We start from the raw sequence: 16,930 nt of genomic DNA, 5'->3' as shown, positions 1-16,930 counted from the left end.
CTACACGACTTATTGACATGTGGAAATTGAGCATATCTTTGCAGCTTTACAGGTGCTGTAAGTTTTGGTCCTTCATTCTGAGTTAGCAAACACAGAGGTATGAGAGTTGCCTTTTATGTCTTTACAGAATCCGTGATAGAATATGATTTTTTAGCATAAATCATATTATTGTTTTCCGAAATTATTTTGTTTACAAATATAAATTTATACACTTCTGTTTTAGAACAAATCTTGGAAATTTTTTCCACTCTGATGTTGGTACATGAAAACATTGTTGTGGAAGTATTCAACTTGAGATGATGAAAATTGCTGTCTACACATTTTTTGTTTGATGTAAAGAATAAAAAAGTTTTTAGGGAATAAGTCATATGAATTTGGGCACTGAGGCATTAACTAGATACTTTTCTTTATCAAATAATCAATTGTATGACATGCTATGTTATACCCAACAGTCTCATAATGATAAATAAATGAAGAAAAGGAAATGACAGGTGGTGGTACAGGGCAGCTTCCACCATGCGTCATACAATGGCTTGCGGTATGTAGATGTAGAATAGAAAGTTTTCAGTTGTTTTTTCTTATCTCAATGATGGGTTGCGGAAGCAATATAGTTATATACCATTTGTCATTAACGGTATGTTGTCATTTTGATGCTCTTAGGTAGTGGTTGCTACACATACAATGCAACCAAGACAGCGAACCACCGTTTTCTTAGAAATGTATTATGAATAAGCCACCTACAGTTAGTTCCCAATTTGGATTAATGCGATACCTCGGCAATGGTTGATTTGCGGATCCATGTTTGTTGGAGCTTTTTAGCTGCTTTTGGCATGTACTCCCCATGTGTGAATTATTGACCATCACTTCTGAAATAGTGTGTGTGTGTGTGTGTGTGTGTGTGTGTGTGTGTGTGTGTGTGTGTGTGTGTGTGTGTGCGCACGCGTGAGAGAGAGAGAGAGAGAAAGAGAGAGAGAGAGAGAAAGAGAGAGAGAGAGAGAGAGAGAGAGAGAGAGAGAGAGAGAGATTTTGGTTCACCTTAGAGAAATTTGTCTGAGCATAGTTTTGCTGAAAGTGATTAATTTCTAAAAATTGGATGAAGCAAGCAATTTGAGACATTGTTGTAAAGTTAGGCCTTTATGAAAACTGTAAAAATATCAGCTGACAAAAACGTGCACTGCTACATCTTGAAATGTGCACTATAAGCAAACTACTTAACTATTTTCTGAGCTATAAATACATTAATAACAACGGATGATAAATTTTAAAACAGTTTTAGTGTTGCTTCTGAATAGTGTATATAATTGTTGCTTGTAGAAACTCACATGTGATTATTGTCTAAATTAATTGCTAAATTTGTACATTTTTAATTAAATCAGTTTTTAATTTAACTGTAATAATTCTTTGAACAACTTGTCATGATATAATGCGGCTTTTTCTCAAAATTATCATTTGTAGTTGTAATTTTTTTATGTTGTTAAAATCAGATGAACAGTTCACTAAAAGAAGCTGCTACAATTTCAAAAGCTAATTAGCAGTTTTCCCAATTGTTTGAAAATTTGCATTCATTTACACTTCACAAAGGTATGCTGTCAACAGATCCATACAGAAGTGATTCTGTGGCTGACTTAGTCTTGTTGTAATAAAACTGAAGCTGGAATGGTGTGTGTACATGGCCAGGTATTGAGGTGATGCACAGTAGCACAAGATGGTATGCAATTCTTCATAACAATAAACTGCTTGCTATGAGCTTGACCTCACAACTGTTCACATTAGATTCGTTTGACCAGTTGTCAGCAGGCTCATGCGCATGCGCAGCTGACTCTCGTATGAGCAGTACCTTCTCCTGCTTCCCACTAGATGAAGTGTGGCTGTTAGCTGTATCGGCAGTAGCAGCAAGCAGCCAGATGCAAATGAGAAAAATTTTTCTCGCGCGCCTTACCTGCCAGACTCGCGCATGTGCAGAGTTGTTTGAGTTGTGAGGAGGCGGTTAGTGTCCACGTGACCCGTGTTTGCGTTAAGTGATTTCGCTGCTTCTCTTCAGTTACGGCTCCCGACAAGACAGATTTCTGTGGCCTGGAACTGTCAAGTGAATTAAAATACATTCACATAATTTCTGAGGGCAAAAGTATATTATTAGTTTCATTTTTCTGATTTCATTGAATTTCTAAGTTATTAGCAGTTATTAGCATTAATCGCCTTGCAGAACAGTGAAGTTATTTTTGCAAATTTGCTAAAGGAATTTGGCTTTATTAAGGCAATCATTTTATTTGGAACAAAGTGTTTCATTCTACAGTATTGGCTAGTTCCAACTGTTCGCTGAATTCAAAGTGCACGTTATCATCTTCTGCCACGTATGGCATTATACCATAATAAAGAACAAAAAATGAGATCTGACTGTACTGGTACTCCAAGAAAATTTACGTCCCAAAAACCACACTGAAAAGCTGATATCAGTTGGGACCTACTTCATTGTGAATCGGGGAAAAAACCAATTTGCACTTCAAGCTGAATTATGCATTTTAGTATAGTTTACTTACTTCTGATGCTCTTGGGAGTATCCTCCGATGCCCTGTTCCTTTTATGGTGTAATGTAAGCTCTCTTAGTGCTTTATACATAGGAACATGCAGACTTCCTACACCACTGCAGCTGCACACTCGGAATAATGCTTGTTTTCTGATGATTTCTGGCAACTGCTAAATCAAACCTATTTCTAACAGTCTCTGGATAGTATTGCAAATGGTGATTCGAAAAGCGTTACTTTCAAAATAAATTTCTTTTTTCGCCAGATGGATTATGTTACGTGTGAGAAAGTAGGATGAATTTCTAAATCACAGAGCGTTTAAAACTGAACACTTTGAGAACCATTCACTTAAAAGAATTTTGGAGCCCAGAAGACCAGATATTTATGTCATAATTTTAAATTTACTGTCACATTTGTGTTCTGTATCTTAAAGTATTACACACGCAAAAAAAGATTAATATTACATATGAAGGCTTAGCTTCTGTTGTAGCTTAGAGACCAATATTATATGTGGAAGCTTAGCATTTCTTTTAGCCATACTATGTATATTAATGTAAACCATTAACTTTTCTTCTTTATGTGTTCACACTACGTAACCAGTAATCTTGCTATAGGCTGACTATAACACGTGTTCTACGTTCTGAATATCTGCTGTCATTGGCTGGCAAGATCACATGGCATGAGATATGATTGGATTATAAAAGGACGTCACAATCTCGGTTTCAACGCTTCAGAAACTAACTCGCTGTGTTTGGTGTAATTCAAATTTATACTTTATGAAAAAATGCACTGTATGTGTTGCCGCAAATCAGAGGTCTTTCCAAAACTTCTCTCCTTTGTTTTTTTCATTGAAAGTCTTTCCAAAATTTCTCTCCCTTGTCTTTTTTTTTCCGGGAGGTTTTACGCGAGTGTATAGAACATTAACCATTCAAAGGATTGATAAATTTTACAGTTCTGAGGGAAAATTTACAGAAAATTGACTGTCACTTAGCACGGAAAAAGTGTAAATCACCTGGGGAAAAGCATATTTTTTAATCGGGATATCCAGGAATTTTTTTCCTTGTCTCTGTACTCTACCTGAATTCAGAAAAAAATTATTGTATTAATGTGATTTAATTGTTTTGTGCAACCATATTTGATACTTTGATATTCAATACTAACAGTAAAAGCATTACAATAGAGGTTTGATATAGTGACACAGTACAGGGCAGTAATACAATATAGTTACAGAGACAGGTGACTTCTGTATGAAAGAGCTGCATTTTTTGTAAGATATTTGTATGGAGTTAATATTTACCACTGTATCACCTTATGCTCTTACAAACATCATCCATTTGTTTAAGAACATCATATAATTTCACTGTCTGCATTCATCTTGAAAGTGATTTCTTTTTTCCTACACAAATCTTCCTTCTCTAATGTCATACCAGTTCCAGGTGTCATGAAGAACAGGTTTATATGATATGGTTCCTTCAAAAAGGATGCATTAAAGTTAGTTACCAATCCTTGTTCTGTTGGTGATACTGTCCCATTCACACTGGCCTCAGTGTAAAAAGGATGCTGCTCTAGCATACCTTCTTCTTGTATAATATTTATCATGATCTCATTAAATAAACCAGTAAAAAATGTTTGGTTTAAGAGATTTGTATATTTCTAATTAAGTGTCATACAGATGACTGTCACATTTAGTTAAATGTTTGTGTCATTGTATCTAGTGACTTCTCTCTCTTTAAAAGTATTGCAGGTGTGCTGCGATGTTAGAAGAGTGAACTTTCTTCCCATAGCTACTTGTAATCCCCTCCTCTTTCAGCACTTCAAGTTGCTAACACACAGTCCAGTGTTGTAATCCCTTCAGATCCACACCCTGCCCCTAATTCCACTCAAACGCATTGCCACTGGCAGCTACTGTTCACTGTGCAGTTTGCATGAATTTAGCTTCCACATTTGTTATCCTTTCATGTCTGCTTTTGATATCAATTTCATTTAATCATTTGTATATCGTATTCTGTAACCCGACATGATCGAGACCTTTTGAAGGTTTGAGAAGAGTCGAGACATGTATTAAGCACAAGAAATGGATGTCATTTAAATACTGTTTTTCTACTTTGAAAGGCTATTAATGAAGAAAATAAAATTAAAAATATCTTGATTTGCTGAAATGTACTTCTTTTCCAGTTTATATATGAAGTGACCATTGTTTTCATGATTTATCGAGGGAATAATTTTGTTCGTCCGTTTTCTGTCAGTCTGTATGGCTATATAATTGTATAGCACATTCTTAATGGTTCTCAAGAAATCAGCAGTTCCTTTCTTTTATCATACACAGCATTCATTCTACATCTACATTTCATTATTACCAACAGATTACTTTCCATTGGGAAATTCTATTTTTGCTTATCATTGTTGCACAGTTTGTCTCATTGTCATATATTAGAACTGACTGGAACCCTGTTAACTGCAGAACGCAATACAATAAATGTCATTTAATATTCTTACAGTAATGAACCTATGTTGACTTGTATAATGTAAATTCAGTTATAGAATTATAATTATTTGTATTACAACCATAACAGGATTTCCTAAAGTAAGGCATTAAAATTTTTTTCTCCATCACACTGCATCAAATTAGGAAACTAGTAACACTAACACAGATGAGAAATTAGATCAAAATTAAAGACCAATTTCTTCATACGGTAAGTCATACAACTCATCCCATTTGACTGTAAAATGTAATTTTAGTTTCACTAACATGCTTCTGCCACACATCTAACACAATGTGTGCTAAAATATCAGCTGAAATCAAACAATACTATCAAAGACATCCACTCGCTCACAGGTGATGGATGTGTGGCACATAAACATGCAGCAGTTCAGAGACTTGTCTAGCTTTGAATTTGCTGATTGTTTGTAGATCTAAGTACTCTCTCTCAAACAGTTTGAGAAAATATACTCTCAAGTGGAAACAGCTTGAAACACATTTTATTTGACTTTATAACATCAGTATTAGAATTGAGCAGCCTATTGAGTCAACTCAATTTGTTGTTGTATTAAAAAAGGGTAGATAAACTGGCAACATAAATACATGTATGACATAGCGAAAAACACACACACTGTTTGCATAAACCTTATAGGGTCTGTTTTTATGCAGGAAATAGAGGAACCAGATGATGGTCCTGAATTTGATGAGGAAGCTGACAATGGTGTCGGCTTCATTATGGAGGGCTATGAAAGAGATGATCCGGTAAGAATATGAAAGGTGCTCAACACACTATTTGTCTGATAGCTCGTGATCATGCATCTTTTTCTTAATTTGTTATTTCAATATCAGTAAAGGTAAGTGAAACTAACAAAGCTACAAATATAGTTTTTAATTTTTCTTGTTTGCAGGAGCTGTCTGGCTATGATGATGGTAACGAAGGTCCTGATATAGATGCTGAGAATCAACAGGATGAGGACAACAATGAAGTAGATGTTATGGGTATGTTCCATTTCATGACATGAATAAACTATGTAACATAAATCTGCATCTGTATCTACGTACATACTCGGCAAGTCATCGTATTTTCTTTTCTGTTCCACTTGAATACAGAGTGAGGAAAAAACAGCCTTCCAAATGCCTGTGTACGAGCTCTAATTTCTCTTATCTTCGTGGTTCTTCCTCAAAATGCACAGAGGCGGAAGTAGAATCTTTCTACAGTCAACTTCAAGTGCCATTTCTCTAAATTTTCTCATTAGTGCTCAATGAAAAGAATGTCTCCTTCCCTCCAGGGATTACCATTTAAGTTTTCAAAGCATCTCCATAATGCTTTCATGTTGTTTCAGTCTACCGGAAACAAATGTGGCACCTCTTAATTTTGTCAATGTCTTTCTTTGATCTTACGAGGTGTGCATCCCAAACACGAGTGTATGTGTTACTGTGCAGTCTCCCTTAAAGGTGAACTACACTTTCCTAAAAATCTCCGAATAAACCGAAGTTGACTATTAGCCTTCTCTACTACAGTCCTTGTATGCTCATTGCACTTCATATCTTTTTGCAGCATTATGCCTAGATATTTAATTGATACGATGGTGTGAAGTAGTAGACTACTAATGCTGTCTTCAAATATTACAATATTGTTTTTCCTACTGATTGGCATTAACTTACATTTTTCTACCTTCAGAGCAGACTGCTTGTCATTCATCACACAAACTAGAAATTTTGTGTAAGTCACCTTGTATCATCCTACAGTCACTCAACGACTACACTTTCCTGCAACCACAGCATCATCAGCAAACAGTTCCAGATTGCTGCTCACCCTTTTGACCATATCATTTATACAAGGGTTGGAACTTAAATAGTGGCAACTATTTATTCACCACCGATACAAAAGAGTTACATGCTTGCACCTGTCATTGTCATTCAAAGTAGTCAGCAGCGTTGTGTAGAACCTGTTGCCAGCGATGTGGAAGGCGTAGTGTACCGTTAGCAGAGCCTATTCTGTTGACTGTGTGAACTGAGCAGTCTAAAGTTATGGTGATTCTCATGTATGACTGTGACGGTATTATCCTAACGCATTACTTTCCTCGACGGCAGACCCTCAATGCACAGTGTTAACTGTTCACTTTTGGAGTATCACGCGCAACCAGCTTTGCAAAAGAAGCTACGACTCTTTCTGCGCAACCCATCCATCATTTTACATGACAGTGCACGGGCGCATACAACGCAAACTGTGGGTGCTCTGTTCGGTTGATGGGACTGGGAAGTACTGTACCAGCCACCATACTTTCCGGACTTAAGTCCTTGTGACTTTGATTTGATCCTGAAGATGAAAGAACCACTTTGTGGCATTTACTTCAGAACTGTTCTGGCGATTTGACAGGCAGTAGACCGTTCCATTCGCACCATCAACAGAACAGGCTGTGCTAATGGTATACTATGACTTCCACATTGCTGGCAACAGTTTCTACAGAATGCTAGTGACTACTTTGAAGGACGGTAACAGGTGCAAACATGTAATTCTTTTCTATTGGTTGTGGATAATTAGTTGCCACCATTTAAGTTCCAACCTTTATATATGTAGAAAATAGTAGCGGTGCTATCACACATCCCTGGGGCACTCCAGGAACACTTGCAGTTGAGGATAACATACTGGTTTCTGTTACTTAAAATGTGTTAAGAGGCACTCACATATCTGGATACCTTTTCTGTATGCTTGTACCTTTACCAGTCTGTGTCAAATGCTTTTCGGAAATTTAGGGAAATGGAATCTGCTCCCTCCTTTTTCTTATTTTTTAATATAAAAAACCCCACTATTCTCTACATAAACATCACACAATTTGTTTGAAGGCTGTGGTGATTCCACCTTTCGCTAGCTGTTCTTGGCATGATAAGTTTGGGCAATTAAACAGGTAACAAAAGCTGTAGCCATTGTTTCAGCAAATGGGTCCATCAAATGCATCATAAATAAATAACTGCAGCGATCACATGTGCTCTCCCCTCCCCTCCCCTCCCCTCCCCTCACCACACCACACCACACCACACCACACCACACCCACTCACACTTACCATCCTGACTGAGGAATAGGAGTGGTTTGGCTTTTGTGACTGTCTTGATAACTGGCTTATGCACATGCTTATATTATTTATGTAGTTAGGTAGTGTCTGGTGTCCAGTTAGATGTATCTGAAGGAGAAGTGAGAAAATCTGTCAAATAACTTGTAATTTAATAAATCTTTTGTAAGGTGATGGATAACCTGTTTATCTCACCTACCTTTATATCTTGGTATTTTGGTAGTAGCTGATTATTGTTCGAATATTATACTAATAAATGAGTCGTTGCTGTCAGCATCTCCTTTTTCTCCTAACATAGATGGAACACTTGATGTACGAAATACTTAGTTAAAGAGATTATCTTCGTGGTTCTAAGCTTATAAAACTCGGTGCAGTAATGACATAAACGGTGTCTTTGAGAGTTTTTTATGCTACTGCAGACTTCACTACACACTAAGATGAGGTACCTACTCTGTTACAAACATTGCCTGTGGCAAATGGAAACTGAAAGTAGTGCCAACTGTGAAGCTTTATGTGCCGTTGGTGTTTGGTTGAATTTTAGGCAAAACAATGCATGATCCCTAGCCATCCTGCTACAGTAGAATTACTCAGTGCCCAAATTAATCAGAGCACAGTCAGTTTCCTCTCTTCTGCTGTAGTTTAACAAGTAATGATTCTGTATGGAGCTCCCAAGCATGTGAGTTGTACCTACACTCATTCTAAAACAGTGATAAATTTTCCTCTTAGTAGTCCCTTGTGGTGATCTGAATGGGGAACTAATCTGGTATCTTTTGCTGATATAGAGATCATCATGACATTTTTTTCCAATTACAGGTCATAGGACTGTAAATACAGGTTTCCATTGCCTTATGCGTCCTCATGTCTTTAATCATTGCTGTGTCTTCCACTTTATTGGACAGTTTTCCCACTCCAAAAGCATGACAATGCCTAAACCTCTATCGGCTCCTCCTCCCTTTTTGACAAGACCACTGGAACAATGAATGTGACTCTTGTTACTGGAAGTATTCTGCCACCATAGATGATGATCTTTATTGAGACTGTAAGTGGTGGCTGGGATTGAATACAGGATCTAGTATGTTGTGATTGGTACTCAGACTCTGCCTCTAGTCTATTATGATCCGAGAAGCACTACAAACAGAATCATTACATAAATCCATACAGAAGTATCAGCACTTTGTTCAGTCACTTCCAGTTTATCTAGTTACAAGTCTTCGTTATGCCATTTATTACCAAGTGAGGTGATACTGTGGTTGGCGCTATGGAGACCAAGCCAGAGCATAGCTTGAGCTACAAAGTTTTGCTAACAAAAAACACACCTGAGTATAACTCAGGCTGTGAGTTTTTGATATGCAAGCCCTATCGCTCAAAAACTGGACTCATTTAGTATGAAAACAATGTAAGGACATCTCTTCATGTGTCTCTTGACAGGTGCTGTCTTCTGTTGTCAATTTCTAGAATTATTTCAAAAGAAACATTAACAAACAAGACAGCTGCTGTTCTGAACAACTGAGCCAGTGTGATTGCATTGAGGGTTCACAGTTTACTGTATTTCTGCTACAAATACATCATGGTTGTTTGAGTGAGCAAGAAATGTTGGAAATGCAAGAGGAAGAAATTGCTTAATAACCCACCTCACACTTTTCCTTCCTTTCCTCCTTCCCATTTTTTTATGATTATCATTTCTGTCAACTACTTTAAAATTTTGAACATTGAAAACTCCAGGTAGGATTATAAACAATGTAGGAAAATATATTTGCTGCTCACCATAAGGATAAGATGCTAAGTTGTAGACAGGCACAATTATAAGGCACTTACACATAAGCTTTCAGTGACAGCCTTTGTCAGAAAAAAGGAAACACACACCATTCATTGAAACAAGTGAGTACACCTCTTGCACACCTGACTGCTGGCTCCACCCAGCTTGGACCAGAATCACATAGTAAGGTGTATGGTCCCTCAGCAGTGTAAATAGCATAAACCTCTAACTCAGTGCAACCAAAAAAGATACAGCCATTTATGTTATGTATTTTTATGCATGCAAAGTCACTTATGAACACTGATTGGGTACTTCCTGTTGATCCAGAATGAAATATGGTAAGAAGCAAGGTTCCACAATACAAGTAAAGGAAGATATCTTAAAACTGTTAATTTTTAATTATATCACACACAAAAAATTGTCATTTGTTATCCGTCCGTCCTGTCTGTCTGTCTGTTATAAAATTAAAACATTCTGGAAAATCTTGGAATTCCCGGGGATGGTACCTTAACAGATCAGTGTCAGGGGATTCTAGATTCTCGTAGTAAATGAACTGTCAGTATACATAAACTGGTACGGAACCCTCAGAGAGCGAGTCCTACTCATCTCTGATCAACTTTTTAGTAGGTATCATTCACGAAGCTATATCACTTACAATGTGCCAGTAACACTTTAAATGATGGCATAAATGGGCGGTCTTCTTCGCCCAAGTTTCCTCTAAGTGGCCCATCGTCAAGGTGTTAAGGCACTGAATTTGTGAAGCAGGGCAGTTAGAATCCGCAGGCAAACATTTTGATGTAGACTTTTTTTGTGATTTCACTGTATCACTTTAGACAGATGCTGTGTAATTGTTCTGTAAGAAAAGACCAGTATCAGTATGGTTTCCCGTTTTTGTCCATATGGAGCTTGTATTCAGTTGTAATGATATCAGACTCAAAATTTCCTCATGCGAAATCTTTATAAGTAAAATTTTAACAGTTTCTGTATTTACTTTCATTACCCATAGTTGCACTTAGAAACAAAGATGATAAAGTATTTTCAGTTCACTTTAAGTGCTTAACATGAAGAAGGTCATGGTGTGAGTCACTTGGTATGTTTTAAGAGAATAACTGCTTTTGAACGTCTTAAAGGTCATTGTTGGATCCATACATCTAATTGCTCTGAAGCTCAGCTCACCAGCAGTGTGACGACTGAAATAAACTGAATCTTTGCTCTGCTGATAAGGTACGCTTCACAGTAATTAGATTTGTGTATCTGAAGATGAGCCGCAACAAAGGTTGAAACAGGTTAACTTACTACCTTCTCTACCCAGCGGTTCCTACCCCTGTAACCGACCCCGCTGCAAAACCTGCCCCATGCATCCCCCCACAACCACCTACTCCAGCCCCGCTACTGGTAAAACATACACAATTCAAGGCAGGGCCACATGTAAAACTACACATGTCATTTATCAGCTGACATGCCTGCACTGCACAGCCTTTTACATTGGTATGACAACAACTAAACTGGCTTAGCGCATGAATGGACACAGACGAACTTTCCGCCTAGGAGATGTCCAATACCCAGTAGCGGAGCATGCCCTCCAGCATAATTTTAGGGACCTAGGAACCTGCTACACCGTATGTGCCATTTGGCTTCTCCCACCCAACACCAGTCCCTCTGAACTACGGAGATGGGAACTTGCACTCCAGCACATCCTTTCATCCCGCCATCCCCCTGGACTGAACCTACGTTAAACAACCTCACTCCCATTTACTTTTCAGTCTTCTCCTCTTTCCCTTTCCTCTTTAGCCATTCATGCATCTTTTCATCCTACATTTTTATACTATACACCTCTACTTCTGTATGCATCCTCTTTGGTTTGAAGCTGGCACAGTACCTACAGTAGAATATCTTTGGCTTCCCTCTGACAACCATGCCTCCATCCTTGCTACCTTCCCTGTTTTCCTTTCCCTGTTGCTTCATAACCTGGGTTGTGAGTAACTAAATCCACTTTCCCTTCTTCCCTTTCTTTCCCCTCTCTCCTCCCTGATGAAGGAACATTTATACCGAAAGCTAGGAACTTAAATTTTCGGTTGTTTTTTGTGTTTCTATCGGCTGTACTGAGCTGAGGTAAGTACTGGCCAGCCCCTCTATCTCTTTGTTAGTAATTGTTTCACATCTTTATATGAGATTTTCCATTAATTTGTTAATAAAAAAATATTAAGTTACCCAAACAGTCTTCCGTTAATGTAATTACTAATATCATGGTCCTTAAGACATATCTTCAATTACTAAAGTGGTGTGCACATAAGAAATCAGGTGGTGGGGTGATATACAACAGCAAGGAGCACATTACCATATGATGCTCCACCTAGCAGTGTCATTTTGCTGTGTTTGCAGTGTGCACTTAGGGATACATGTAGAATATTTAATGTTGATTTTCGTATTATTTAAGATGTGATGATGCAGGGTAGTGGTAATTATGGGTGGCATGAAGCAAAAAAGACAAGTGCTAATTAACAAATTTAACAAATGACATAAATAGTTTCCGGTACATTTTTGTAGAGAAAGTCAGAAGCACAGATAGTGGCCCAGGTTCTTTCCCCACATTGGCGATTCACAAGGAATGTAGTGGCTGGAGTGCGGGACAGACACAGAGAGCACACTGGTGGTGCTGCAATGTATTGCCCATCCCTCTCTGTGCAGAACACATCATGCACCCGGCTTCTTGTTTGCACACCATTATAAATTCTTAACATTAATCGATTTCACATTATTTTGTCTACGTACAGGTTGCTGATTGAAGCTAATTTTCATTAAATTTACCTTCAAATACAATAACTTTTAATTATTATATATGTTTTTCTATTCAAATATTTAGTGCAATTTTTTTATTCATTGCAAAAGTGTAACAGTGTGTGCTTGGTGCTGCAGAGGATGGCAGTGAAGTTCCGAACCAGTCAGGCAGCAGTGACAGTAGAGGTGGTGTGGCAGCAGCAGATAGTAATGACACTTCTGGTGCTGGTGCTGACTCAGATATGAGACAGCCTGCTGAAGCTACGAGCTCAGGTAGTAGCAGTGGTGCTGGTGGAGGCCGACCTGGGGTGCCACCTCTCCCTCGGGGTCAGCTGCCACTGCTTGGGTTTGAGGAAGTGGGAGATGATAGCATAGTCCCATCAACACCCACACTCTTTGTACCTCGGCGGTCTGATGGCTTCAGTGAAGCTGTTAGTTCTCCCCAAGTGCCACAGCAGCAACGGTTCACATTCTCAGAAACTCATCCTCCTTCTACAAGTGCTTCACGCCCGAGTATGCGTATGTATTTTGACTTTAACTCAAAGAATTGCTTTACTCATAACAATAGAAAATAAATAAAGCTAAGAGTATTTTATTTGTCCCTGAGTTTTAAGTAAATAGTTCTGTTATTAGTTTTTCTATTTTTTTTATATGCTAATATCAGTATCGCTGCCATGCTCCAAGAGAGTAAAGTTTGATGGTTTGGTTCTTGAAACAGGAAAATACTGCCGCTGTTTAACTGAAAACCTAATCCATAACCTTTTGCCATGTGACAGGCAGATGTATAAATAAAAGATTATTTAATACTCCACTTACAAGAACTTCCATTTTTGTTGTTTCATATATTGAATCATTAGTGGCATCCTAAGACACTCTTCTTGCTCAAGTAATTCTCCATTTATTTGTGTTTCAACTATGTGCCTAAGGACTTCGGAGTCCATTAGAGTGTAGAGAATCTCCAAACTTGGCTGAACTGCAATGTAGATAAACACATGTAGCAGTGTACTGATAGAAGTGTAAATTGTTGTTCCGTGTGTTTCATCATATATCTAATTGTATCATTAAGTGTTGTAGGCGAGTACTACTGAACGTTTCATGGTTTTGGAACCTTCTTGTTGGACTGAAACCATGTAAATATTTTGTTGTAAAGGATTGAGTAAATGTGTTTGCTTTTGCCTCTGACTGATAAAGGTATGAATTCTATTCTTTAAGGGAACCTCAAAGTTTGTGGTAATAATCCACGGATGCTAAAAATGTAGTTTGTACATACTGTACACACTGAGTTGTCAAGATGAATGTGTGTTGTGCAGCTTTAGCTCTCTCTGTCTTCAGCAACTGGGCAGGCGGCTTCAGAAGGCATAGATGAAACCCGGATGGACATGACTCAACTTGATGAAGGCACTGGTCGCAGCGTTCCTACGACGCCACTCCAGGTGTCTCCACAAGGTTGGTTGCTTTCTATTTGTCAGCTTCGTATTTGTTTTTGTTGTGTATATGAAGTGACTTGTCATACTTATGACATCAGTGTACCATTGTAGTCTAAGAACATAAACAAAAATAATGCTAAACGTCCCCAAGGTAGTTAGGAGTATGGTTCCTGGGAAGTTAGTGAAGTTGTTACTGCATTTAAAAAGAATATGTTACTTTCCTGCAATGAGAGTCATTAATGTAGATACACTGCAGTGGAAATGTCCCTCCCCACCCCCCTCAGACACTTTTTCCTGCCCCCCCCCCCTTCCCCCCTCTCTAACCCTCCACAGGATTAATAACTCATTACGTGAACTGACTTGGAATCTTCTAAACATGCTACTACTTAGAACAAAATTCAGTGCATTAAAGAAACAAAGTGGCTACGAGAGTAGAAGAGTGTGTGTGAGACCTGCACAAATGCATTGTTTAGAACAGAAAAACTCCTTCGCAGACATGATTAAAACTTAGATACTGATTTCAGAGAGGGGAGAATGTTAATCTCATTAATTACGGAAAATAGCATTTGTCATTGGAGCTGTGGAACAGCAAAGGTGAATATAACAACAACAACAACAACAACAACAACAGTAATAATAATAATAATAATAATGATGATGATGATGATGATGATGATGATGATGATCTGCAGGAGGGTCCATCGATACGTCCCATAACTAAAGTGGCAACTTCAATTTTACATTCTCCGTTTTTTTTTATCCCTTGTGGAAAACCCGTAAAATCAGTACTAAAAATTTCCTGATTTTACATATCTTCCTAGTAAGGTTTACCTTGACTCTAAGTTTTTACTTGATGTCTCCCTTGACTTTGTCCAGTTTTCTTCCTATTGACATTTGATTTGACTGAACGAGTTGTAATTGGCACAAAAGACAGATGGTTGGCACTATGGGTGGTGGCAGAGTTAAGGGAATATTTTAGGCCATTGTGGAGAGGGGAGATGTGAGAAAGGAAATGCTGACATAATCCACAGTTGGTGTTGCCAACATAACTTACGAAATTTAGCTTCACCACACAGTTATGATACAACTACTGCTAGGTTGCAGTGCTAATGGAAAAACAAGACAGTTGATGCAAAGTGTTCCAGACTGAGTCAATACATGATGAAGGGGCCCAGCCGCCACTTTTTCTTAAGCCTCTTATAACACAGGCTCATCTTTTTGCATGTATTTCCAGTGTATTGTATTCAGCAACAATATCAATCGTCAACCTTTTAAATCCAAACGCTGAGTCTTGAAGAATATGCTTGGTCATAATCGAGGAAATCTCAAGCCTTTCTGGCTTTTGAATGCCTATGGGCTGGCGATTTGTTAAGTCATCCATTAGCCAGCGCAGCCACCACACCACACTAACACATGTAAAACTCGCATAATGGATGTGTGAAGAGGGGGAGGGTCCTTTCACTGACAGGAGTGCAGATACGGGTGAATGCATTTTGTGAAGTGCTGAAAATATACTTTTTATGCAGATGATGTGCTGTGACAGATGCCACATGGAAATAGAACAAGGGTTTTGTGATGGAACATTTTAAAGACTTTCATGTTCAAAACTGACATAATACAGTTGCAACAATTGCATACACTACTCACGTATATACATTGCATCGTACACATTGCACACTGTAGATTGTAAAAATGGCAACAGTGATAGAGGGCATGGAGTGAAACTGTAGCACTTGAACTTTTTTTCAATTTTGCATTGTACACAGTGTACAGAAATTCACTGAGCTGACTTCTAAATAAGCTTGTAACGTCAATTGGGGAAGTAAACTAATTTCTTTCGCATCTCTGTTTCTCTCATCAAGGCTAACATAACACTTTAACAATGGTGAGCATATGAAGTGTGGCTCATAAAAAGAAAAGGGGGAGGGGGGGGGGGGGCGGCATCGGACAATAACAGCAATGGTGACAAATTATGTCATTAAGCAGATGTCTGCATTTATGCTTATGCTTTAACTGCTTTGGTGCTGTGATGCTTTTGGTTTAATTCAACACATTCATCAGTTTTTGCAATTTTGTGGGTGAGAATACACAATGCTCTTTCAAAAACACATGTTTTGAACATCTAATTTGTGGCCGTATCATGTCGAAAAACAGCTTGATTACCTTGTACGAAGATGACATTTCAATTTTTTGGTGGGTTTGTACTTGCTATTACACATCTGTAATTTTTTTTAAGATCTTATGAATTCCTTACCACAAATTAATGTATAAAGATTGTATTTTAGATTTAATTTCCTTCACTCAGACAGATTTTGTACAAATTATTGGAGAGGATTGCGACTTTTAATCATATATACCAATTACATGCACTTTTGCTCATATTTTGGTGGCTTTGAACATTTTTCTTGATGCTGCATTTTCTCAATTTTGCGTTTTTAAGTCTGGACCAGGTTCAGTTTAGTCTGATGTATAATTTCTGAGTACAATTAATGCTTCCAGTCACGCCTTTCTCATCTGTACAACTTGTAAAACCATTTCATTACGTTTGTCTCAGAGACCTGGTAGACAGTAGCTACCAGTGCCCAGGTTGATGCTGTGTTCCTCTCCTCCCAGAAGGCATTCGATACAGTTCCACACTGCTGCCTTGTAACAAAAAATGAGTGTGTGGAGTTGACTGAAGGTTTCCTAGCAAATAGAACACAGTATATTATTCTCAATGGATGGAAATTTTCAGATATAAATTTAGCTTTAAGTGTGTACCAGGGAACTATTATGCTGCATAATGTAGTTGAATGACCTAATGTAAAACACTGGAAAGTCTATGAGGCAGTCTGTGATTGATTCTTTTATATGTAAAGAAATCCCAAGACTATAAAATTATAGCAAAACATGAGAT

General features: G+C 38.0%; 1 protein-coding gene across 5 annotated transcripts in view; it reads left to right on the top strand.

The window, feature by feature from the left end:
* LOC126325636 (nucleoprotein TPR-like) overlaps nucleotides 1-16,930 on the top strand; it is a 263,392-nt gene that overhangs the window by 192,064 nt on the left and 54,398 nt on the right. For 3 of the 5 annotated variants that reach the window (XM_049995265.1, XM_049995267.1, XM_049995266.1), the window contains exons 29-32: nucleotides 5,671-5,763; nucleotides 5,910-6,000; nucleotides 12,746-13,126; nucleotides 13,940-14,053. In XM_049995265.1, coding sequence (XP_049851222.1) covers nucleotides 5,671-5,763; nucleotides 5,910-6,000; nucleotides 12,746-13,126; nucleotides 13,940-14,053 — 679 coding nt within the window. The remainder of the gene's footprint in view (nucleotides 1-5,670; nucleotides 5,764-5,909; nucleotides 6,001-12,745; nucleotides 13,127-13,939; nucleotides 14,054-16,930) is intronic. The other 2 variants (XM_049995269.1, XM_049995268.1) reach the window with 1 other exon arrangement.

Source organism: Schistocerca gregaria, chromosome 2 (assembly GCF_023897955.1).
Source record: "Schistocerca gregaria isolate iqSchGreg1 chromosome 2, iqSchGreg1.2, whole genome shotgun sequence".
Taxonomy (NCBI): Eukaryota; Metazoa; Arthropoda; class Insecta; order Orthoptera; family Acrididae; genus Schistocerca; species Schistocerca gregaria.
The sequence above is the reverse complement of the archived record's forward strand: the minus strand, read 5'-3'. Positions and strand labels throughout refer to the sequence as shown.